Below are 24,153 nucleotides of genomic sequence, written 5' to 3'. Positions count from 1 at the left end.
GACAGAAACACACAGCACACTATGAGGAAAAACTGTCGGGCTTCATGGCCAAGTGCGCAGCACATCAAAGCGCAGCTAGAGCAATTTGGTTACTGGTGGGTTGCGTAGGGGGGCTGCATGCAGCAGGCATCACCTGCACTTCATCCCAAGTTATGGTCTATCACCCAGTGGGTCTCTTTCACAGGCTGTACCCAAAATTAGCATTCCAATGTTTACCACAATGTGGAGCTATATTTTAAATTCTGTGTGATGAGCATGATATACAGGCATAGGTACTAAACACTTGCTGTGCATTCCTCGCTTATTTTGTCGTGCCGTTCAGAATAACTGAGAATTACTGTGGTGTGGCCTTCGAGTTTTCATGCTGTTGTGGTTATATTTAATACATAACAGGCTTCTTTCAGTTTATTCAGGTTGATTTTACATTCACTTTGATCAATTGCAATGGCTTTACCTCATAACCATACAACCCTTTGGCAGAACTTTTTCCAGAAATTTCCAGGAATCAAGGAAATAACTATCACCACATAATTAGCTGTCTCTCCGGTACTATCTTCATTTGCGAATAATGTGCACTCTCTAGGTATTATTTCTCTATGACTGCACATATAAAAAAAAAAAAAAGAAAGCTACAGTGTAATCCACTTATAACCCTACCAGATATAATGATATGTCGCTTATAGCAATCAAATTCTTGGGAGTTATCAGTTTTCCTATTGCCTCATGTAAAAATAAACTATATAAAACGATTGATTACTGGCAGCATATCGGATACAATGATAGCTTTCTGGACACCCGAAAGATGTTTATCACAAAAATTTGTCCGATTGTTCGATAAAAAATAAAATACCAATAAGAGAATGATCGTAAGCTTATATAAGCGCAACAAAGATGATACAACATGCAAGAAAGACAGGACAGAGCGCTCCTGTCCTGTCTTTCTTGCCTGTTGTGTCGTCTTTGTTGCACTTATATAAGTTTACGAGCATGAACCAACTAGCCCTGCAACGCATATTAAGAGGATGATGTGAAAACTCGACATAAGTGGTGAAAATGGACCGGTGTGGAGAAATCCATAAGGGGCATTTGATGTGGTTTAAGGAAACGAGCTCTATCAGCATCACAATCGCCATCATCAACTGTGCGTCCATAGAAGATGGTGCCGACTAAAACGACGCCATGATAGCTCTTGAAATGAAACAGCAGATTCACTGGGATTTCCGGCAGGGTTTCAAGATCGAAAGCCTAGTGAAAAAATATGGGCATTCGCACTCTACGATTCTGACGATCATCCAAAGATGGGGGCGTCCTAGAATTCGTACAGTCGCTGATTGGTAATGTGCACACAAAAAGGACTGCTGCCAGCGTGCGCGCTGCTGGAAGCGATGCTCACAGCGATTGTCAAGCTTCAGATTCCGCTCAAGTGAGTGCAAATTTTTAACTTTCTTATACATTCTTAAGTTATTTTATGGCTATGTATTCTGCAATGAAGTGTCCAGTGCCCTTTACAATGACTCGCGTTGCTCAGCCCGATTCACTTATGACTGTAAGTGGGCAGACCTACGTGCATGGAAAAATATGTGGGTGTGTCCTGTATTTTTGTCGGTCCGGATTGGATTTTCTGGTTTTTCTAAATATCGTTATAAATGGACTGCACTGTATTACTCCTACCAGAATATGGCTGTGCTTTCTGTAGTGTGGGCCACATTTTTATTGCAGTCATGTACAAAAATAATCTGATATGAGCTAAGTGGAAATATAAAGAATATCCACTAAAACAAGACTTCACAGGAAGCTTAACCACACAATTATTTGAAGCCATAACAAAACAGACAATTTCCTAAAATTTCAGACACCTCAAAGCGCACCTCTATCCTTATAACTAAATAACATTTTTGGATGAGCTTCATTTTAAAGAGTTCAATATCAAAGTGCTTGGCGTCTATTGTGCTCACCGCAAAACGAAACTGACGTCTCCATGTGCTTTTATTAGGCATATCAACTAGCTAAACTGGAATGATGGAATGACAGCCATGAGCTACGGGTGGCTTCGTACAACCACGTAAACATGAGCCAGCAATGAGATCAACTTTAGCGCGAGACTGTTACCTTCGTCTAGTTTCAAGTGAAATAATACTGCAGTGACAGAACTTGTGAGGCCATAATTTTTCTTTTTTTTTAAATAAGGAACAGAAGCAAAAATTAGTTGTGGTTTAGCTCTGGTTAACCCTAGTTGAATTGCGAAAGCAACAGCGGAAGCTTCTTTTGCCTGCTACATTATTCCCCTATCATGCCCTATCAGTGTAAGGTGCTACATTATTGGGGACACTTAAGCTCATCCTTTAAGGGAGAGCTTAAGCTACCAACCCACATATAAAGTCATGCTTCAACCAAGCCGTACAGACGTGCCTACATCTCATAAGGGTAACGAGAATGCAAACGGTTCCGGCAGGCTGATTCTGATATCACCCTCCCATACGAAAGGAGCGACTTGGACTGGCAGCTCCTGCCCGTGGCATAGGGTAACGTGAAGTCAAATGCCTTGGCAGGCCGATATTTTTTTTAGGAGACCGTAGCTACGCTCTTCATGCCTCTTCACGACCGTAGCTATGTCCCGCTTTGGCTGTCGGATTATTGCTTTCGCAATAAAACACAACTAAAAAAATGATACCGCAAGCCCTCACAGTCCGATTGTAGAAACAAACTAGCCACAACAAAGGCATGCTACGTAGCTCATCTAACACTGATTAGTGGAATATGTTCTCATAGTGCACCGGTAATTCTTGGTTGCTTGGTTGTTGCAATTCATTTCAGGTCAGCCTGTCCAAGGTTATACGAGAATAGTAAAGGATGCAGCAGCTGTATGAGAAGTTGCATTTCCTCTACTCACATTTCTTTACGGGAATCAGGCATATAGCTTTAAAATGGCAATATGCTATGAAAGCAACTGAGATCCATCCAAGTGACTAAGGTTCAATTATCACTGTATATGGAGCAGTAGGGTTAATAGGCTGATGGCACAGCGTATTTGTGAAAGAAACCAGGCGTAGATTGGGATAAAGTGCAAGTGAACAAAATGGAAGATGAGACAATGAAAAAACTTGAAATTAATCAGCAAAACTGCAATGAGACTCAATGCAGCTGCCTTCTCGTTTCATTAGCTGCGGGATATCTTCTGAAAGGCCCACCAGTCTGACAGAATTAGATGCAATTTACGACACAAAATGGTCAAGAAAGGGCTTAAAAAAGTTGGCCAAGCTGAAACTCCAGAGAGTTTGTCCTCAAAGTGTTATTGTGGTTGCACGTGCACAGACTTCTGACTACATTTCTTGAAGTCCCATATTTAGAAGTTTCAAAGCAATCACAAAATGCATAACGAGAAAATGCAAACTGAAACAATTATTTAGCGAGCATCAGTCACACTCATTTTATAGGTGCAAAGAAATATCATGCGAGCTGATCCAAATGTTGCATGGGGTTTTAAATGACTGTTCTTGAAATATGCAAGTCCCTGAAGCGAAGTGCTTCAGTTTCTGTGCCACCTCAAATAAACTCATGTGATCTTATCATTACTTTACTGAAAAACAAGAAATGCCACCAAAGGTTGAAAGGGTCTTAGTTGGCTCTTGCTCACCTGTAAGCTGGGCACAAGATCATCTGAGTCCATGTTCTCTGTGCCCAGGTCAATGCCCGTGCCTTGTAAGCCATCTAAACTCAATTCACTGTTCTGGTGATTGGGGTCTGCAAATAAGAGAAAGAAAAAAAAAAAAAAAAAAGAACAAGGAATAAGACTAATTTGACAGATGAAGAAACTGATATGTTATGATCTACAAAGCTGTCTACAAGAGTCATTACACTTCTTGCAACCCAGATATTATACTGTTTCATTGCTGCGATCAGTGCGAGAGTTCTCATTAGCAAAACATTCTAATCCGGCCCGAGACACAGAGTACACTTCTCACCTCGCATCCTTGCCATTGACCTCTAGCGGCGACGTTATGGCTAAAACAGACACTATCAACCTGCTTTCTTCCCAGATTTTTTAACTGCATCATGTTGCTTCGTAATAACCTGTCCTCTGCCATTTACCGTATTTAACTAAGTCTAACGCGCCCCCGATACTAAAGTGCACCCAATTTACATGACCGAAAAGGAAAAAAAAGAAACTGGAAGCCCTGATGTGTACGCGGCCGACTGCTGCGAGCAAGAAAAAAACCGCTAACTACGATTCTAACGTCCCCCCATTATGAATTTCGCGATTGAAATAAAACACGTAAACATCTTCCTATTTTCAGGTAGAAACAGGCTGTTTATTGTAAACATCTTCCTATTTTCAGGTAGAAACAGGCTGTTTATTCACGTGAACTTAAAATCATTCAAGCTCTTACTAGCTTAGCTCCAGGGCCTTCATCTTCAACACTTCGGTAGTCACAAGCATGTGATCCACCCGCAGGTACCTCGTGAAAATCAGCCAGCTCATGTTCAAGGTCTAGAAACCCCCTCGCTTGCGGACCATGGCGGCCTTTGCTTGACATCTTGCTCTCAAAGATTTACTTTTCCAGTCTTGGCCAGTCACAGACCGGACACAATTCTCAGGCACGCCAAAATGACGAGCTGCTTCCCTATTGCCACTCTGTTCAGTATGTAGAATAACTTTATGCTTTAAACTGTTCTCGCGGCGGGCACAATGTGTCTTCGTCGCCGCTGCAGCATTGATTTGCGGACAAGAGAGCCTATGGATCGGACAACACCGCACCGATTGCAAAAGGTCCCTGCGATACCAAAAACGACGCGCAAATGGGGTGCTATGGTTGCCAACTGCATGTGAGCTACTGCACCCGCATTGTGGCAACGACAATGGGCAGCTATAGGCCAGTTTTAGTTTGTACTTGAATCTAAAGCACATGCGATTTTAGCACCTATTTTCGCCCAAAAGATACTGCGCGTTGGAATTGGGTAAATATGGTATGTAAGAAATGATTCCAGACATCCTTTTGTGCTGCTCCTCAATGTATCTTTCAAAGCAGAATTAGAGAAGGGAACGATATAAATGACAACATACGTTTAGAAGTAATTAATGGCTACAGCTACGATCCTGAAAAATGCAGCAGAAGGCAAGTATAAATCTGAAATGAAACATCAGTATTAGTACCATCATTGAGTCCAGCATCGATGCTATCATCCATGCTGGAGAGGAAGTCCTCAGGTGTGTGCGGTAGCGAGTAGTTTGGGCCCAGACCAAGGCCACTGTCGGCACTCTCCTGACGTGAGTGGAAGTCGCCGCCAAGGAACGGGTCCGTCGTAGGGCCTACTGCCACCACGTCACTGGCCGTAGGGGACGTTGGGCTTGGGAGGATCTCCTCTGTCAGCGTACGTCGCAGAAGCATTTCCTACACACAGACCATACAAAGGATGTGCCATTAAAATTGGACTAGATGAACTGACACAGCTTTCAATGAAAAAACCATACCATGGTTTAAAAACCTATCTTTCTTTCCTCTCTGGTTTCTGGCCCGCAGCGAAGTGGGCAATGCTCGTTCCTACTTGTGTTCAATAATCTGTGCTCATAGTTTACTGTACTTGCAAATGACATATCCGACTACTGTAAATACATGTCAGGTATCATGGTGTCTGAACGCCCAAGTTAACCATCTGACAGAAAAATCCAGCCTTGGTAAAAGCTTTCTGGAGCCATTTAGCATCGACACTGTGAAACCTCTAGCAGGCACTTTGTTCTGCATCACTGGGCCAATCATTCTTGACATCTTTGCTTTCTGCATTTCTGAGCGATATTTGGGCAGACCATGAATCACTTCAATCCCGGATAATGTGGCGTGCCAATGCAATGTTCAAAATTTGCTTAAATGTCACAATGAAACCTGAAGTAGTTGTATTCAGCACACCGGCACATTAGTTCCCTCCCATCAGCATGTCTTAGCAATAAACACCCATCCACAGAGAAATTTATATGGTGCCCATGCCTTTGATGCTTTTTACCACATAATTCTTTGCTTACATGATGGCACGCATGGTTATAACATTATGCTCATACAATTCTGTCACTTATGGCATGCACTGTCACGAAAATAGTTAGAGCTCATTATTTTTGGACGAAACTTACGAACTTGAAAGGGATTGCAAAGTAGTTTGAGATATCAACATGTAAACATGGTAACATATCAACATCTGTAATTCGAACGCACGAATACGGTGTTATCTGCACTAGTGGCAAGCTTCCTGCGGCAACGCGCTGCTGGCAGCACACTGCTCGTCATGTGTTTCCAGGCCTGACTAATTTCGTATCGGAAGTCACGGCTGATGGTCCCTTGGGAGAGTCCACCACCATCATAAGCGGTCTAATTTTGTTACCAGTACGCTCTCACGCTTTCAGGCATTCCCCAGGGATCCGTATTAGGGCCTACACTTTTTCTAATCTACATCAATGATATTTTCTCCTGTGTAACTCAGAATGTTGTATTAAGGCTGTTTGCAGATGACTGCGTTGTATATACTACTGTTCGTTCACAAGATCCTCAACCTTGATGTGTTATTCACGGTGTACTACTCTGTATGCTTTCCCTGCTGCCTTGGAACACTATGCCTGCTGTTTATACTTTTTTTTCCACTCCTGTCAGAGCCTGAGAAAGGCTCACAGTATTGTAAAATAAAAAAACACAGTAATATTTTATTTGAAATCAGGGCACAACTGATTTCTGCGTTACCTTCAGCAGCAGGCCGCCACTAGCCTTTGGGAAGCTAGGCTGGCTTCACCACGTGACAACCAAACATCAGTGCCGCGTGAAAAATAAGTGCACACAACCAAAGGCCATACTCAATGACATCCTACATTTGCCGCATTAGGCAGTTTTATAGCGCTAGCGCTGGCAGCAAATGCAAACATTTCGATATAAGCAATGATTAAATATATCTGGGATAGACTGCATCACCCAACACTATCATTCTGTACAGCAAGCACAGCTACAGTTGTGCTAGATCTCAATTTTGCCCATATAATTCTCATACAGTAATTGAAAGCATTCTTCTTATTCGTACACAGTGGTTCAATCAGCAAACAAGCCCGAGCTTTATCCAAGAGCACAAATATGCCACAGACTAATACAAAGGTAAACTCGCTGATATTGCCTAAATGAACAACAAACCAATAATGAATACAGCATAGCAGCTACCATTCCACCAAGAAACTCTACAACCCCTATAAAAACCCACATATCATAAGAGATGTGAATTCAGAAAAACAAAATCAGAAAATTAAAAAAAAAGTTTTCCTCTGTGAACAATGTGAAGCAGGAAAGATTCTCAAAAGCATTTATTTTTGTACTGCAGTCCGCTGTTGACAGACCATCTCAAGGCGTATGCGCCGTGTTTGTGTGTCCAGCGCCATTTTTTGTCAAGTGCCAAAAAAGGCAAGCATCACCATGCACCTCACGCTGACCATCTCCCTTCTATCAAGCCGAAATACTTAATTAAAGAATTTCACACACGTGAGAGCGACACATAGCTGTGGTTGTAGCAAGCTGTAGCGCTGTTTCCAGCTCGTGTACAGAGCTGGGTGCCACACTCGCGGCTGCTCACTTCGATTGCAGGTGCACGGTGCGTGCAACCAAGAAACGTTTTCACACCCAGGCCTTTAGTGACTGTCGTCATCCAGTGTACCGTCTGCCCAGAATCTCTTGTCGGGGACATCTCTCCATAGAAACTACTCTTCGGGACAGCTCAGCCCATTCGGTATTAAGCATTTCTTGAAAGTGCTACCAATGAGCTCCTTGGGACTGCTGGCCCAAGAGTCAGTCACATGACACAACTGCTGAGCCCACCTGGAGGGCGCCATTTCAGACATGTGGCTGCACTAACTGCAGGCGTTTACTGCCTCATCCAGTCTACGCAGCAGCGCTTGATGTGGATTTTTAAGCAGCTCCACGGTAATCACATTGAGCAAGGTGCGACCATCCTGCTTTTGGTAGTGTGTGTGTCACTGGTTCAGAGCGGTGAAATTACATTAAAACCAAAACAATTGAAACAGTCACTGCTAGATAGCCGGATGGCAATAGTGCTGAGCAACACCAAGACCGTACTTGCAAATTGAGGGTGAAAGTTGTTTTGATCTGCTTATAATATGGGGCAAAAATCTGATATGCTAAAAATCTTCTATACACATTATACCAGGGGTGTTCAATAAATATTTTCCCTGACTGACTTCTATTTATTGCAGGATACTGAAACAGTGCATGTGTAATGACATAAGTCACAAATGCAAGTGTGCCAATGAGAAACTGTGCACTAATAACGGTCTTTCTTTTACAGGTGCTGAAGTGGTGTGAGATGTGATAATGAATGCAGTGGAATACAGAGCAGTCATCAAGTTTCTGCACTTGAATGGCCGCACTCCAAGGGAGACGTTCGATGAGATAAAAGAGGTTTATGGGGAGGATTCCCCATCATATGATGTAGTGAAGAAATGGCATCATCAATTCAAATGTGGTCAGACTTCGGTGGAAATGGCTCCGATTGCAGGGCGACCCCACTCCGCTATCGATCAACACACTACTCAGCAAGTGGAGGTAGCCATTTTGGAAAATCGCCACGTAACAGTTCGAGACCTAACCCAAAATGTCAAGATGGTGTGGGGGTCCGTGGAAAAAATCATTCAGGACCATCTTCATATGCGTAAGGTATCTGCTCGCTGGGTTCCCCGGCTGCTCACACCTTTCCAAAAGCAGGAACGAGTCGAATGCCCCCAGGCTCTTTTCACCACGTACCATGGAAACCAGGAGGACTTTTTCAACAGACTGATTACACAGGATGAAAGCTGGGTCCATCACTATGATCCGAAGACTAAAGCCTAGTCGATGGAATGGAAGCACTTCACTGCCTCCAAAGAAGGCACGCACCCAGCCCTCGGCGGGCAAGGTCATGCTCACAGTCTTTTGGGACCAGCACGGAGTAGTCTTAAAAGTTTTCCTAGCGAAAGGTGCCACGATTACCGGGGGCATACTATGCTTCACTGCTGTGGAAATTGTGGTAGGCCATCAAAAATTAAGAGACGTGGCATGCTCATCAAAGGTGTCCGCCTTCTGCAAGACAATGCCCCAGTTCATAACTCCCATGTTGCCTAGAAGAAAGCACGCAGTTGCGGCTCAGAAATGCTACTGCCTCCCCCTTATTCAACCCGACCTCGCACCATCAGACTTCCACCTCTTTCCAACAATGAAGTCATATTTGAAGGGCAAGCATTTTCCAGATGATGAGACTCTGATCTCTGAAGTCACAACATGGCTTTTGGAGCAACCTGTCGACTTCTACAAGCGAGGTGTTTACAGTTGCATAAAAAAAGATGGGAGAGGTGCGTGTCCCTGGGTGGAACCTATGTAGAGAAGGACTAATAAATCTGTAAAGTTTTGTTGCTCTCCGTCCACAGGAAGTGGGTCAGGGGAAATCTTTATTGAACGCCCCTCGTATATGTGGGTTTATGCAGTATGCCTAGTAAAATACGAAAAAAAAAAAAAAACTATTTTATTCAGTTCTTATGATGAGCAAGGAACAAAGCCATCCAAAACGACACCATATTAAACAATGTGCAGTCAGTCAGTCAGTCAATGAGCTACACAAATGGCTGCTTTGTTCTTTAGTGTCTAGAACATATCTAAGACCTCTTGGTCAGACAGTAGAAGCCATGCTGAAATTTAGTTCCCACAGTGGTAATTTTACAAACAGCAAACTCGACAAATCTAACTGATTTTTAAATTACTCTTTTCCTTCCATAAATGTCTGACAGCAATGACAGAATCGAGTGTCAGTGCCTTTTGCTGTATGCACATAGGATCGTCTCAGTTCAGATCACCTATGCATGCATTCTGAACCTGGAATACACTGAGACGTTACTGCTGCAAGATTTCGCAGCACCACAGTTTCCAAGCGCTGAATCAGGGTGCGACACAAACAGACCATCACAAGGTTCGTTCATGCTTTGCTGCTAGCTGGCCCTCACAAAGTGATGCCAAAAACCCTTTTCGCAGCAAAGGCATCCACTCAACTGCAGAAGTTAGTATAGAATCTGAAGCCCTCAAGAGAAGGTGACTGGGGCAAATCTGCAACTGACAGAGACCTTATTATGCTTTCAGTAAGGCTTTCAGACCTACACGCAATGAAAAACGCAGCTGAACAGACAACAAACCATAGAAGAGAGACACGCACATATATACAAGGACCAACTAGCTCAGCATTCCATTGTATTATTTTTTCAGACCTGTTGCACTTGTCGTAACTTCAAGTGTGACAACATCATCCTCCAGCAATCTAAACAAAGGGCTCCTCCGAAAGAATTTACTCGACAGCCACAGAGCTAGGGATCATTTCTACAAGGTACGGCTAGTCATCTAAATTTACAGTAAGAGTTTAAAACCTGGTCAAGCCTCACCTATGCTGATATTACGCAAAGCACAAATACAGGAAAAGGTCTGGCCTTGAAATAAAAAGTAAAGGCACTTAACATACCTCATAGCTACAGAAAGCAGTGGAAAAGTTCATATAGGAATGAAGTCTTTTATGTGTCCCAGCCATTGTTAGTGTAGTAAAATGGTCACACAGCAAATACGACAGACATCTCCTTTGCATGACAGAAAAAGCAAATGGGGGGCAAAACTGCACATTCACTCACATTACGTGTGGAGTTTCCGAGGAATGCCGTCTGCAAAAAGCAACAAAAAACAGGCCAATTTTGAGTTAGTCTGCTCTGCTTGTCAATGTTAGCACAAATTACATAACAGAGCACCTGAGCAGTCTGATTAAAAAGGCTACACAATGGGAGAAAAAACAATCACACCAAGGCATTCAAGCAGCACACACAAAAAAAGAGGGGGGGGGGGGGGGGGGGGGGGGTAGTAGAGACATCACATGCCATGTCTGCACTGCCGCTCTTCTTTTTACAAGCTTCCAACTACAAGCAAAAGTGGTCAAAATGATATTTAACAGTGATGAAACTATTAAGGTGGTAAACAATGTGAAGTACTAAGATTATGTGAAGTTGTGCGCAAGCACTGAAATAACTTCACATGACACAAAAGGAATACAATGTGCAGCTAAAGTGTACCATATTGCACATATTCTGAAACCAGTCTAGAACTAAAGCAGTTCTAGATGTTGAGAATAGCCTTTTCATTACAGCATGATATGAAGTGTTTGCATAAAAACTTAAATTTCTTGATAAATATTACTGTCCTGCCAACTTAATTTGTGTCCGACCGGCATATACAAAAGGAATGAATGAAATGCTGTACTTATAGCAGCAGCAATGGTGGGTAAAAATGTCAGATGAAGAGGAAGGTTTGTGTTTGGGTACCATATTTTCGCAAATATTTTCGCAACCATGGTTTAGGATTATCAAATCTAAGCACCCTGCCTCACTTTGTTCATCGCTACTGCGAAAAAGAAAAATGGGTGCTTAGAATCGTGTAAATACAGTATACAGTCAAACACATTTATAACAATATTGAAGTTCCACGAAAATATTGTTATAACCAATAATTGAGCGAAAACAACAAAGAAAACATCCACTCCTGTATGGGCCTGTACTGGTCTACAGTATGATTAAATAAATAATACTAAATAAATGAGAAACTTGAGAAATGTTACTCAAGAGAAAGTAGCTAACACTTTTCACCTATTTGCAGGCAAAAATACGTAATCAATCAGCTTAATTTAATTGGACTGCTTCACGCCAATATTGTTAACATCCCTCTGCAGGGCGTCCAGCTGCTGCACAAAGCTGAGTGAAAGATTTTTAGCACAAATGATGTCCCGCAGGGCCTTGAGCATTCTTAGGAGTCCGTGAAGTAGTTTGGCTGACATGGTTGCAGTGTTCGTGAATGTTTCTTTCTCCTGCCGGGGTTTGTACTCAGGCACCAAATGTAATTGCTATAACCAATAATCTACAGTTAAAGCAATGTTATACGAGAGTTATTTTGACATAGAACATATGGCAAAGTTGACGGTGCTATGCCTGTCTATTGTTATATCCAACATATTGTTCAAAGCGGTATTGTTATAAGTGGGTTTGACTGTATTGGCATTTGTGAACAATATTTAGCTCTTGTCATCTAGGCATAGCATAAACAGCTCTCATGCACAGCCCAAAAGATAGGCAAAATAGGCCACTTTCAAATGAAGCCACAACTAGTACTGTGTTCTTCATAAAGCTTAGAGGCACAAAGCACATTCCATTTTCCAGTGCTCAAATAGTACCACTAAATATTTAAGTCTGCCAATTGCCAACAACATGTGCATTTGTCCCAGAGTGGCAAACGTCAAAAAGTAGGGCTGTGTGAATATTTGATAATTTTGAATACTGAATCGAATATTCTTGTATTCGATTATTCAGACGGATCAAGTGGTGCATTTTGAAAATCATTCAAACTAAAACGAATGTAGGTTATGAACTTTTCCAATAACTTTGGAATAATTGGCATGAAGTTCTAATCAGGCCTGCCATAGTACTTCTGTTCTATGTACGTTCAAAAAACAGGGCCCACACCAATGCTGCGTACCATTTTGTAGCAATCAGTATACGCAAGATTGAAGGGGTCAGTGATGCCACGCAGTCCATTTATGTGGCAGCATTAGTAATGCTATTACACAACCTTTAAAACTGCACGACAAAGCAAGGCTTAGGCAAATTTAGCCACCTTGCCTTCATGCCGTCTCGCAGGCCGTGGCTCATACGTGCTGTTGCCCGCCTATGTCCTGAGCTATGGCTTTAGTTTATTCTCCTTCATCATCAAAAAGAAAACGTAGTTCTAGATGTATAACTTGCAGCTCATAAAGTTAACGTAATGAATTCGTGTACAGACACCTTAGAGGAGAATAGTGCTGCGCCTTTTAACAATTATATAGCTTTAACTCAAAGAGTTGGCATAGTTCTGCAGCAGTGCTGCTAGCGCTTCAATGTTTGACACTGCTGCTCGTTTCATACAATTATTAGCGAAGTTAGCAAGTAGTAGTGGAGATATTTGATTCAGATTTTATTCGGCACGAAAGGTGACTATTCATATCTGATTTGGTACGGTGAGGAACGGTGCACTACTTGTATTCGATTTGGTTCGAAAGAACTGTTGCTTGCACCCCTACCAGAAAGCATCAGCAATGACTAATATCCCTGCAACTCAGGCATTTCGGAGACCTCAACAAATAATCTGTCAACACAAAGGACTTCGAGCACTGCTAAATGGGTGGTTTCAATGGCCACTGAGTCAATAATCTATCGAGTCAATTGAGCAGCTAAGAAATCTACCAAGTTCTCGAAGGCCTTCAAGTGGCAGCAGTGTGCACTCTAGGATATGGAGTGTTTGTAGCAGCGCACTGGAAAATGAAATCAGATTAGTGTGACCAGCACCAGCTTCCTGAATAGCACATGGATGCCACACATCTCTAGCACAACGGAACTCATTTAAAGATTGAATATTATCAGTGCTGCAAAATATAATTGTATCTTTAACATTTTTTATGTTAAACTTGCTGGGAATGACGGCGGCATCACAACATTCCTGTGCAAGGACATGGAATCTCTCGACAGCGATCAAGTTTACTGTGTAGCCCAAGCACAACTCCGAGTTCAGTCGCGACTGAAAATCTTAAAGGCACTCGACTCAATTGCCTTTGAAAGTGGCCATGTGACAGGAATATAAGTGAAATAAAGCTTTAAATACTCATGCTTAACTTGCATGCAATCAATTACACAGACTAGAATACTGCCACACTATTAAGAAGGTCACAGCATGCAAACACAAACTGGACATGCAAAAAAAAAAAGAAGATTATTAACGTCTGCAGCAAGAAATGCATTGCAGTCAAATGCTGTGGAAAAATAAACAGATAATAATAACGGAAATAGTGGTTAAGCCTTGCCAAGGAGTGATATAAGGCATCATATTATTACTGCCTACAATTTGTTTGTCTGTTCTGTTGAAAATGTTCCCTGCATGTGCTTTTTCAGAAAGAAAAATGTGATTCCATGAAACAATACAACTGTTTTCACTCTACAGTATATAAAATCATGCCCTTCAGGAAAAAACAGAATGAATAATAAAGTGAACTTGTGGACATTATGACAAGTAACTGCCCTGCTGTCAATTTCAGGCACTTAGGCATAGAAGCAAGAAATTAATGATATTTTTTTTTTAGTAGTGGCTACTTATGTCTAGAAAATAACATTTAAAATGGAACAAAGCCAAAATATCTTGGTGTCAACCTCATAAACATCTTACCAAGATGCAGTAAAGAGCAACAGCGTGTAAAACCTTTTCTCAACTTTTGCAAACTTTGGTTGGTTTGGGTTGGCTTTTGGAGTTTGACGTCCCAAACCGGCTCAGGCTATGCGAGATGCCGTAGTGGAGGACTCCGGAAGTTTCGATCACCTGGGGTTCTCTTATGTGCACAAACATCGCACAGCACACGGGCGTCTTGCTTTTCACCTCCATGAAAAAGCGGCCACCGTGGCTGGGATTCTATCTTTCATCCTTGGGCACAGTAGTCAATGCCCTAACCACTGCACCACCACAGCGAGGCTTTTGCAAGCTTTGAGCACTACATTTCTTTTCTGCACAAATATGCGCCTAAAAAAAAATAAGGTTGGGAACACAGACAAAATGTTTTAAGATGCAGATGTGTGCTTAGTGGAAGCTAGTAAGAATCAAGGCCATGAGTGAAGAGTGGAAAACTCATTTTAACTAAAAGGAAATAGTGGGTCTAAAGGTGCTGCTAAAATACATCCATAACCCAACCTTTAAGAAGTGAAAGCAGTATAAGGAAGCAAGAAGTTGACAATGTCTGACCACTAAAAAGAAAACAATAAAAAGAAAGTTAACACAGGGACAATAAGCACAGAGTACTGGAGCCCAGTATGAGGCTGGTGTGTCACTACTTCTCTTATGAAGAAACGCGGCAGTGCAGACAATTGCCCAACTGAAATGAATACAGTACGCACTCTGAGGGACAATGCAGTGCAATGAACAGGAAGGCAACCATGGTAGTGCAGTTCGTACCTGGCGCAAGATTTCCTGCTGACGAATCTTGAGGCGTTCCCGCTCCATCTGCAGCTGCTGCAGGCGCATCTTCTGCTGACGCTGCTGCTGGATGGTCAACGAACTCGTGGCAGCCACCACAGCTGAGATGGAGTTCATCGGGTCCGGAGATGTGGGTCCCGTACTGCTGACCGCATTGCCCGAGCCCTGCCAAATCACGAACGACCAGTGATGCCACCACATGCAATCATCTCGCAAAGTACTAAGAGTTCTTGCCAATTAGAATGGACAGTTTCAGTGAATCGATGCCAGTGTAACAAGTTCTTACGGTGATCATCAATGCCTCCCAATGCCTGCTAGGTCATGAATGAATGGGGCCAGAACAGCGAGGTATGCTGGGTTTACGATGCAAAATGTTGACTGTGACTACAGGCGCACAGCGTGTTGAACCAGTTCCAGCAACTGAATGCTTCGGCTTTAGCCTGCATGTCATGTTGAGCTGAAGATTAATTTGAGGGTCAGCACAGGTATAGGAGTCCAACATTACTGCTATGGGATACAATAAAACGCAAGACACATATGGCTCATAAAATCTAAATTTGCAGTGTGGTAGTAGCACTCTAATCCCCTTGCTGCTGGTGAAAGCTACTGAAAGATATCGATACACTTGCATCCTTCCCCTTTTATTTTCATCACTACACATGGCAACAGGAACCTCTATTTACCTAATAACAAGTACTATCAACAAAATGGTGCTTCTTTTTTCAGATGTCAACTAAATAAAAGTCCTTATTTGAAACTGCTCACGTCACTGTAACAATTCCAAGTCGCCATACTTCACGTAGCACCACAAAAATGCTGATTAACAGGTATTGGGCCAAATAGAGAAAATTCGCATGAGTGGCAATCCACATTTTTTCGCACACAAAGTCTGCAACAGCTTAACAGGTGCTCTTGATGACATTTGATATCATAGGACACCATCAGGAATGGACAAATTGCATCAACTGCCCACGGGTATATGAAATGAATATGCCATTCATGACACCTTGCTTTTGCAAAGTGCGGACTTAGAATTTCTTGTGCGATGAAGATGCATCTAAGGAAACTCATCATGTTCTTCAGTGTGCGTGCATGGAAATGCATGCGTGGTTTAAAGCAGTGTCAGAATGTGAACGAGATATTCTGATCATCGGGCAAGCACCGGAAATTAGCCTGTGTGGTTGTCATTAAATCGCCGCAATGACCAACTCAGAGGAGACAAGTGATGCACTTCCAAATGGGACAACAAGAACACTTCACACTGGACACTGTGCTGCCAAGTGATTACTGCTATAAGAGACTATCAGAAGATTTGTGCTCATAGTGTTCTCTACTTGCTGGCTGGGGAACCTAAAGCTCAGCAAAAATTGTCCTTGCAGAACTTCTTCAAGGCTGCCAGAATGAAGGAAGTGATTTGTTGCTCTATAGAGATGAATGTCGGTTTTAACTTTCGGACACTGACAAAGAATAGCCAAGTATAGAACGGCATCACTCCAACTCCGTTAAGAAAGAATGGCAAGACAAGGTCATCTGAAGTCAAGATTACCAGCTTGTTCTTTTAGTGCTGGCTAGTGCTAGTAGTGCTATGCAAACACTACCATTCAAACGCATGTAAAGGCCACATCCATGTATGGGCCACACTCCGTATTTCCGAGAGCAAATATTTAAGAAAAAAAAAAATGTGTGTAAGGGCTGCACCCAAACTTTCCACGACTCACGCGGGAATAGTTTTCAATATGCACGCGCACAGGAGCTTCCAGATGTTGCCCACTGATGGGGCCCTCACTTGCCATCATCATTATCATATTTTCCCTCAACCACGAGCTTCCACAATCTATATTGGCATCAGTATCACCAGCCCCAGCCATCTTGACTCTGCTTTGCGACTGTCAAAGGCAATGAGTAGTGATAGCATGATTAGCATGCTCGCACACCGTAGTTGCGCTCTTTTGTACTCTCTGCTTTATTTTTCGTGAATTGCTGCTGAGCGCTGCCATTCTAGCACAATGGACAAGCATATTGATAGTACCTACACGGCAGGCTCTAACCTGAAAGTAGTGGAGTTTCCGATTGCAGTACTCAGAATGGAAGGCAACAAGCAATCACAATGATACGCTGAGTGGGTGGCACCATTTGAGACTGTGCTTGGTAGGATTTTGTCCGTGTGTAACTCCCTGTCCACAAACACTGAATCTGGTAGTTTCAAGGTGACTGGGATTTCAAACAGTTTAGATGACGCTGAAGACAACGACATGTGGGGTGAACATACACCAGAACACAGCATCATCTCGGAGTCAAAAAACTCCATGAGTGGCGATTGAATGGCAAATAAATGCCAGACATTCAGTAATTGGTTTGTGTTTACTTGAAAAAAGAAAAACATCTTTTTTTTTTTTTTCGTATGTCGTGTGTATGGGCCTGCACCCTGAAATTTGACCCTCGAATCTGGAAGAAAACAGTGCAGCCCTTACATATGATTATACGATAGCATATCAGACCTTACTGTTTACATATCCATCCCTCATAATTGTAAACAGGCCTTCATGAAGGATATCGAAAGATTTTTTCAATAAACGTTTACCACACATAAAACATTACTTGAGAGGATCAGAGTCACTGCATTAAAAATTATCTTCCTTTTTTCTTTTAATGTCCCACACTACATATGAACAACGCCACTCCAGTGCTTCTGTTGCCAGCAAGACTTACAAAAAGGGCTATAAATTCTCATAGCACAATCAAAGCAAGTACAATGATCTTTAGTTCATAAGCCCAGGTCTTCGAATAACGTAAGTAATATTCAAGCAGCAACACACACTGCTGTGTGCCCATGACATGAGCTGCACATTACCTGTGGGTGGCCAGGAAGCTGAGAAGCTGGGCTGTGCAGGAGGGGCTTCTGTGCGTGAGCCGCTGCATATGCAACAGAAAACACGAAAGAAGTTTTACGTTTCAGGCAACTTCCAGCTCATGTTCGTTTTCCCAAAGATGCTTCTGAAATCGTCTCTCTTACTCTGTTAGCTTTACAACTGTACAAGCTTACATTTATTCCCATTTTAACAAATACCATTAAAACAGATATTAAAGCACACATCCTCGCATGAACAACATGTAATAATTTTAGTGCGCTTCAAAGTAACCTGTGTCGGGAGAGGTCTCACTGCCTTCGTTGGCACATGGACGTACTGAAAAATGTATCTACCCTGAAAGTCTGTATTGTCAACATGAGCATAATAAACTCTCCTCCCTCTCCAAGACGCACTCAGATCCGGTACACATAATCACAGCCATTGTAATGGCTGTGACACATCATTGACAAACAGACTACCAAACCAAAAATCTGCTATGCACACACAATCAAAAAGCTTATATTCGCTGACTAGACTAATTATTAAATGTAGCATCACGGACGCAAATTATATTTACTCCTGCCATTGCACATACAAGCAGCAAACACTGCTGTTTACAGTGCGTCTTACAGCAATATAACTGAACGTATCTTATGTCCCTCACTTGTGCGAGAGAGGAAGTGCACAGTGCCACATGTTCTCAAATACTCGCCAGCACTACTGCTATTTGGCAACAGCATCTCAGATGGTCACTGAGAACAAACTGAAGTTGGCCTGCATCAATGGGACACTGCATTAAAATCCTGAAAGAGACCATTCTCACCGAAAATGGAGGTTTTAAATAATACGGTACAGGTTTCGCTATCACCAAGGCAATTTTGCAAAGCAAATTGTGTGTGTGTCTGCTACAAATCTGTGGCATGGACCTCGGAGACTAAGCAACAGTGCCTTTGATTCATAGTGGTGGCAGCACACCTTATTTTAGACGTGAAAACTTTAGATTGAGTAAAAAAAAAAAAAAAAAAAAAAAAAAAAAAAAAAAAAAATGTTCAATGTTCTCAGCTATAAATGCACCCTCTGCAGCCAAATAAAATGTCTGTGCACCCACAATAACTGGATGAACTTTCAAGTATGCCTTTAAGCACGTGTTATCCTGCACTCTGCCTTCAATTCAAATGCATATACATTTCATTTTCCTTTTGCTTCATCCACATGGTTTCTGATAACGGAAATATTTAATATTATGAACTCAGTTGCACATGCAATGCATCCTCTAGTTTTGGACCAAACATGCTTCAAGCTTCTTTATGTTGGTCAATTCATAAATAATAGTTGCTATTGGTTACCAGGCACTTGAGCAGTTCACCAGTTCTTAGAAAGTCAGTGCGTTAATCCTCAGCTCAAGAAGGCAAACAAAGTTCTTTTGTGTGTGTGTGCTTTTGTTTAATTTTCCTGGCTCACATTTGACAATGCGGCTTGAGTGTTTTGTTTAGTGCACTGGTTTGGGGTTGTTTGAAGTGTCATCCACAAATACACAGCCCACGAGAGGCGTTCCGATTCTGCCCTGGGGCAAAACTCACGTATCCTCGGGTCGAACCAACTAGTGGTACGCTCGATGTGGTTGATGAAGTAGACCTCGCCCTCGGCGGTGGTTGCCTGCTCCCAGCCGTCGGGCAGCGGGCCCAGGTTCTTGAACTGCCCGGCCGCGGGCGCGGCCGTGTGCGGAGGCGGCGGGGGCGTGGCGTGGTGCTTGCTGCTGGGGGACTTCTTGCGCGGATCGTCCCATGTTGTTGTTTGTGTCAGGTGACTGCGCAGAAACAGAGGCAACCGCACGTATTACTCCTACCGAAGGAGACAGCAGAATGAATTCCCCACATGCGTTGGTGTAGACGCGTTTGCCACACAAGAATAGCCTGCACCAGACCCAATCTCTGTCGCCAAAAGTAACGGCATGAATTCTAAAACTTAATGGAAACAACATATAACAAAATACAACTGGAACATTAGGCCATATATCGCGGTTACTTAAGACATTTCATGCCCTAAGGCGCTAAAAAAAAAAACTGCGAAATATATTCTACCAGCATCAACGATCGAAAAGTGCACTCACATAACGGATAACTAAGTCTTATCAAAAAAAAAATTGCGACGCGCGCGCACGCACACGCGCACAAACAAACAAACAAACAAACAAACAAACAAACAAACAAACAAACAAACAAACAAAAAAACGTGCGCGCGCTACACTGTAGTGCTCGTGATTTCACGTTGGGCTAGTATTTGGGCTAGTACGAATCACTTCTTTTATTGCTCTTTCCGCATGCAACGTTTCTTTACCTACGAGTCAGCGCCGAGCAAAATGTGCGCTCCCTGGCGCCCTGAGGGCTGATGACGGCGAGCCCACATGCAACCAGAGTCGCGGTTCGCACGCCGGGGAGCGTAGCTTCTTCGCGTCCCAAAATAAGTGAATGCCCCTCGGCAGTCCAACAATAACAGCATCGGCCGCTCCGCGGCGCTGCCTTTTTTAGGCAGCCTTCTTTCGCAGCCCGTGACCCTAACTGCACGAAAAGCAGCAAAGCGGTTGAGAATCGGGTTGCCCAGACCGCCGGCGTCCTTGGAACAATCGCTTTGCAACTACGGACACAAGCCCCAAGCGATGTCTTTGTAGCAGTTGTTCGTTCATCTCGCGCGCATCCTTCTTAGTATCGACAAGTTACGCTAAACGACAGCAGCGGGAAATTGTCGCCAGCCTACCCTATTAAATCTGCAACTACTCGAGAGGGGTAGTTGTCCTCACTTGTGCGTCGACTGGGGCTGAACCATACTCGATTCACACCACGAACGACAATGCATGTAGCAACACTCGCGCCGCCTCACAGCGGGGACCGAAGCTTTTTGAGACGTCAGCAATTGGGAACTGATCGAAACATACACCTGTCAAACGAAGCGCTGAAATGATCATCCATTTTAGGGCGATCTCTCTCACCTCTCTCTCTCTCGCACTCGCACGCGCACGCGCACGCGCACACACACACACACACACACACACACACACACACACACACACACACACACACACACACACACACACACACACACACACACACACACACACACACACACACACACACACACACACACACACACACACACACACACAGAGAGAGAGAGAGAGAGAGAGAGAGAGAGAGAGAGAGAGAACCGCTTGCAGTTGCTGAGAAGACGGGTTACCCCCAGTCTGCGTGGAAAGGGATCACGGGTTCGACTCCCTGACAAAGCGCAACAATGACGAATCAATAAGCACAAATAATGCGGGCGAAGAAGCGCGCCTCCTCATTCGCAAAGGACAGGTTTATTTATTTATCTACAGCATATGTTTTCTGAGCTCCCGCCGAAACCTGATTTTAATCGCGTTCGCGGTTCGGCTGGCTGCGCAGGGCGCCCCCTCGACCGCGCGCGAGTCAGATTATCGCATAGAAAATCCAGCACTGCTGGTCGCCGCAGACCCGGATCGCGGCGCCTGAAGCTTGTTGGGCGCGCTTCCGCGTTAATTCCACGCAACCCAGACGCCGCTTCATTTTCTGTCCATTGTTTCAGCGGAGCCACGCGCGCACACCGCTTCCGCCTCGCGTGCTTCAGTCTGTCTCTGGCAAGTTGGACGCCAGATGCGCGAAGCGTCAAAAAATTCCTCGCGGGGCGACTGCGAATCCATCAGCCGACAACGCTGCTGGCATGAGTCAAGCACCAGCATCGGAAGCGTAAAAGTGAAGGAGAAAAAGCCTGCTGCACACGTGTCAAGAGCAGTCTCATGGTCACCGTTTCGCTCTTTGTTTCATGATCTCCCAAGGACGATGGCGCGTCAAAGGCTTTTGCAGGTGCGGTCAGTACTAGAGCTGTCGTGCTAGCTGAATGTCACATACTGCAGCGGGCCATAAGAACGGCTGCGTCACACTGCGCACGCGCAAACGGCAGGTGGAAACACGCAACTGAAATCTAGCACGGTCAGGTATACGTACCCGCCATGCTGGTCATAACTGATAGCGACAATGCGATTCTGGCCCAGACGCTATGCGGTGTCTTGTATATAGTGGAGTTTTAACGTCATGAAGCGACTTAGGCTATGAGAGACGCCGTAGTGGAGAGCTCCGGATTAGTATAGACCACGGCGTAAGAATGCACCATGGTTCAGGCCACCCAATGTTTTTTAACGCGCGCAGACATCGCACGAACCCATAGGCGTTTTTGCATTTCGACTCCACCGCAATACGGCGGCCGAAACCGAACCGCGATCCTTGGATCAAGAGCCGAAGCCATGAACTGGAGCTCCGTTTCGTCACTGTGCCGTCCGGGAGCTTTTATTTACATCGCAGAGCCAAAGTGTTCGCAAACCTGTTATTGCGAATGGCGTTTGTTTCGGGTCGATAGGTAAACATAAGTGACGGCACACAGATAATGCAGGCGGTGGCAAGACCTTCGCACCATTCGATGAGCACGGGTCACAAGCTTGAGCGCGAAGATGGGAAAATGCGCGCAAGCGGCCCCTGTAGATCTTGCATGTCCGCGACTAAACGAAGCCACAAATTAGGAACGCGAAAGCTACCGGAGGCGGCGGCGCGGGATGCACTGGAAGCAGGGGTCCTGCTGTACACCTACAATAGCAAGCGCCTACACCGCCCGCATACATACCTAAGTGTATACAGGAACCCAGCCGCGCATAGCTACAAGCACGCGCCATGGAAGTTAATCCTCGTCGACAGCCGCTGACCGTCGCTAAAGCTATAGTCTGTGCAGCACCTCAGGGCACACCAGCCACTTGTGCAACGGTCATCGTCGGAGTTTCCCCTCGGGAACAGCAAGCCAGTGCCCGAAGGCCAACGACCTCCTTCTTCCTGGGCTTGACAATGCGTTTGTTACGATGAATCCCGTTACGTGAACCGCTCTTCTGATTAGCTTTCGCTCTTCTAAGTCCAGTTAAAGCAGTCCTCCGCTTCCCCAAGACCGCAAAGCGCCGCTTGCTGCGTATGTAACAGGGAAAAGTGTCACAGCGCGCGAATGGGAAATGGGCATGATGCCATGTGGAATGCCCACGGTAAGGCCAGCCATGCAACACAGAGACTCAAACTGGTCGACGCTCGCATGTTCCCCGGTGGACACCGCTTTGAAATCACTACACGGCTAAAGAAAAAAGCTTATTTCGAAAGAAAAAAAGGACCACTCCTTGCAGCCAATGGCGTGGACTGATCCTAGTGGATAGCTTGACGTGCTAGTGGGACAACGCAGGGATAAGTAAATAGGTTCACCGGAGCTTAATTGAATTAACCGTGGCCCCATGAGGATCGGTCGAAGCCACTGGCTGAGGGGCCTCCTTTGAAGAGCATCTGACGCTTTTTTCTCAAGTTGTATCCGATCATATATAGTACAGGCAAAGCAGACTACTTCAAGACATTGGGTGAAAATTCTTTTCGTCTTTGTTTTGTGCAAGTTCAGTAAAATAGTAACATCATCACCCGTAGTTAAACGTATAAGGCAAGAAGGTCATTGGCGCTTGCTCGGAACGTGCCCCTTCAAAGCCTCGTTAAAGCGCGTGCTTAATTAAAGCTGTTAATGAAGAAAAAGAAAAAACCGTCGATACAAAGCCTGCTGTAAAAGGATGAAGTGTGAACGCTCTGCGAAGGAAAACACGGCAGAGACGTGTAGCATAACTCCGTCGACGGCAGGGAGCGCGTAGGAGGCCGTTCAGCATCGGCAGCGGTGGGTGGCGTGCTAACGTTACAGGAGTGGAGACAGCTCGAGCTGCGAACCATTCCAAACAAGCCACGTCCTTGCTCAAGACGACGGGAAGCTTGCGGGGACAGCAGGCCCCCGTAAGACCCAAACCCGCTCCTTCGTCGAAGGAAGACCTGCTGCATACATGTGTGCCGAGGAGTCTGTGTCACGTGAGCGCCACACTTCCAAACTAGGACACATGAACGTGCGCGAGGGCCTCAGATTCCCTCAAACGGGTGATTTCGGCATTTGACCAACACACCGCCGAGTCGTAACGATACGCTGCTCCGTTGAGAGAGGGAGAACGAATCGTTAATTCTCTTTCCACTTGCTTTCTTTTTCTTTTTTTCTTTCTCGTGTCGAAAGCAGCTCCCACGGCCCACCTTGAAGTGCCGCCTGTGCCCTGACTTGAGCCTGCGCCTAACAGCAGCGCGGCGGAACAGAAAGAAGGGCACGCCCAGCGG

The 24,153-nt window shown here is 44.4% G+C and overlaps 1 protein-coding gene across 3 annotated transcripts in view; it reads right to left on the bottom strand.

Annotated features, from left to right (window-relative positions):
• Positions 1 to 24,153, bottom strand: part of yki (Transcriptional coactivator yki) — a 168,198-nt gene that overhangs the window by 4,236 nt on the left and 139,809 nt on the right. For 2 of the 3 annotated variants that reach the window (XM_084594982.1, XM_084594979.1), the window contains exons 2-7: positions 19,504 to 19,730; positions 17,926 to 17,987; positions 15,054 to 15,239; positions 10,676 to 10,705; positions 5,153 to 5,390; positions 3,635 to 3,741 (exon numbers count right to left, since the gene is read on the bottom strand). In XM_084594982.1, coding sequence (XP_084451108.1) covers positions 3,635 to 3,741; positions 5,153 to 5,390; positions 10,676 to 10,705; positions 15,054 to 15,239; positions 17,926 to 17,987; positions 19,504 to 19,730 — 850 coding nt within the window. The remainder of the gene's footprint in view (positions 1 to 3,634; positions 3,742 to 5,152; positions 5,391 to 10,675; positions 10,706 to 15,053; positions 15,240 to 17,925; positions 17,988 to 19,503; positions 19,731 to 24,153) is intronic. The other variant, XM_084594981.1, reaches the window with a different exon arrangement.

Source organism: Amblyomma maculatum, chromosome 2 (genome assembly GCF_055883805.1).
Source record: "Amblyomma maculatum isolate TAMU_Amacu chromosome 2, ASM5588380v1, whole genome shotgun sequence".
Taxonomy (NCBI): domain Eukaryota; kingdom Metazoa; phylum Arthropoda; class Arachnida; order Ixodida; family Ixodidae; genus Amblyomma; species Amblyomma maculatum.
Note: the sequence above shows the minus strand (reverse complement) of the source record. Positions and strands in the feature narration are given on the sequence as shown.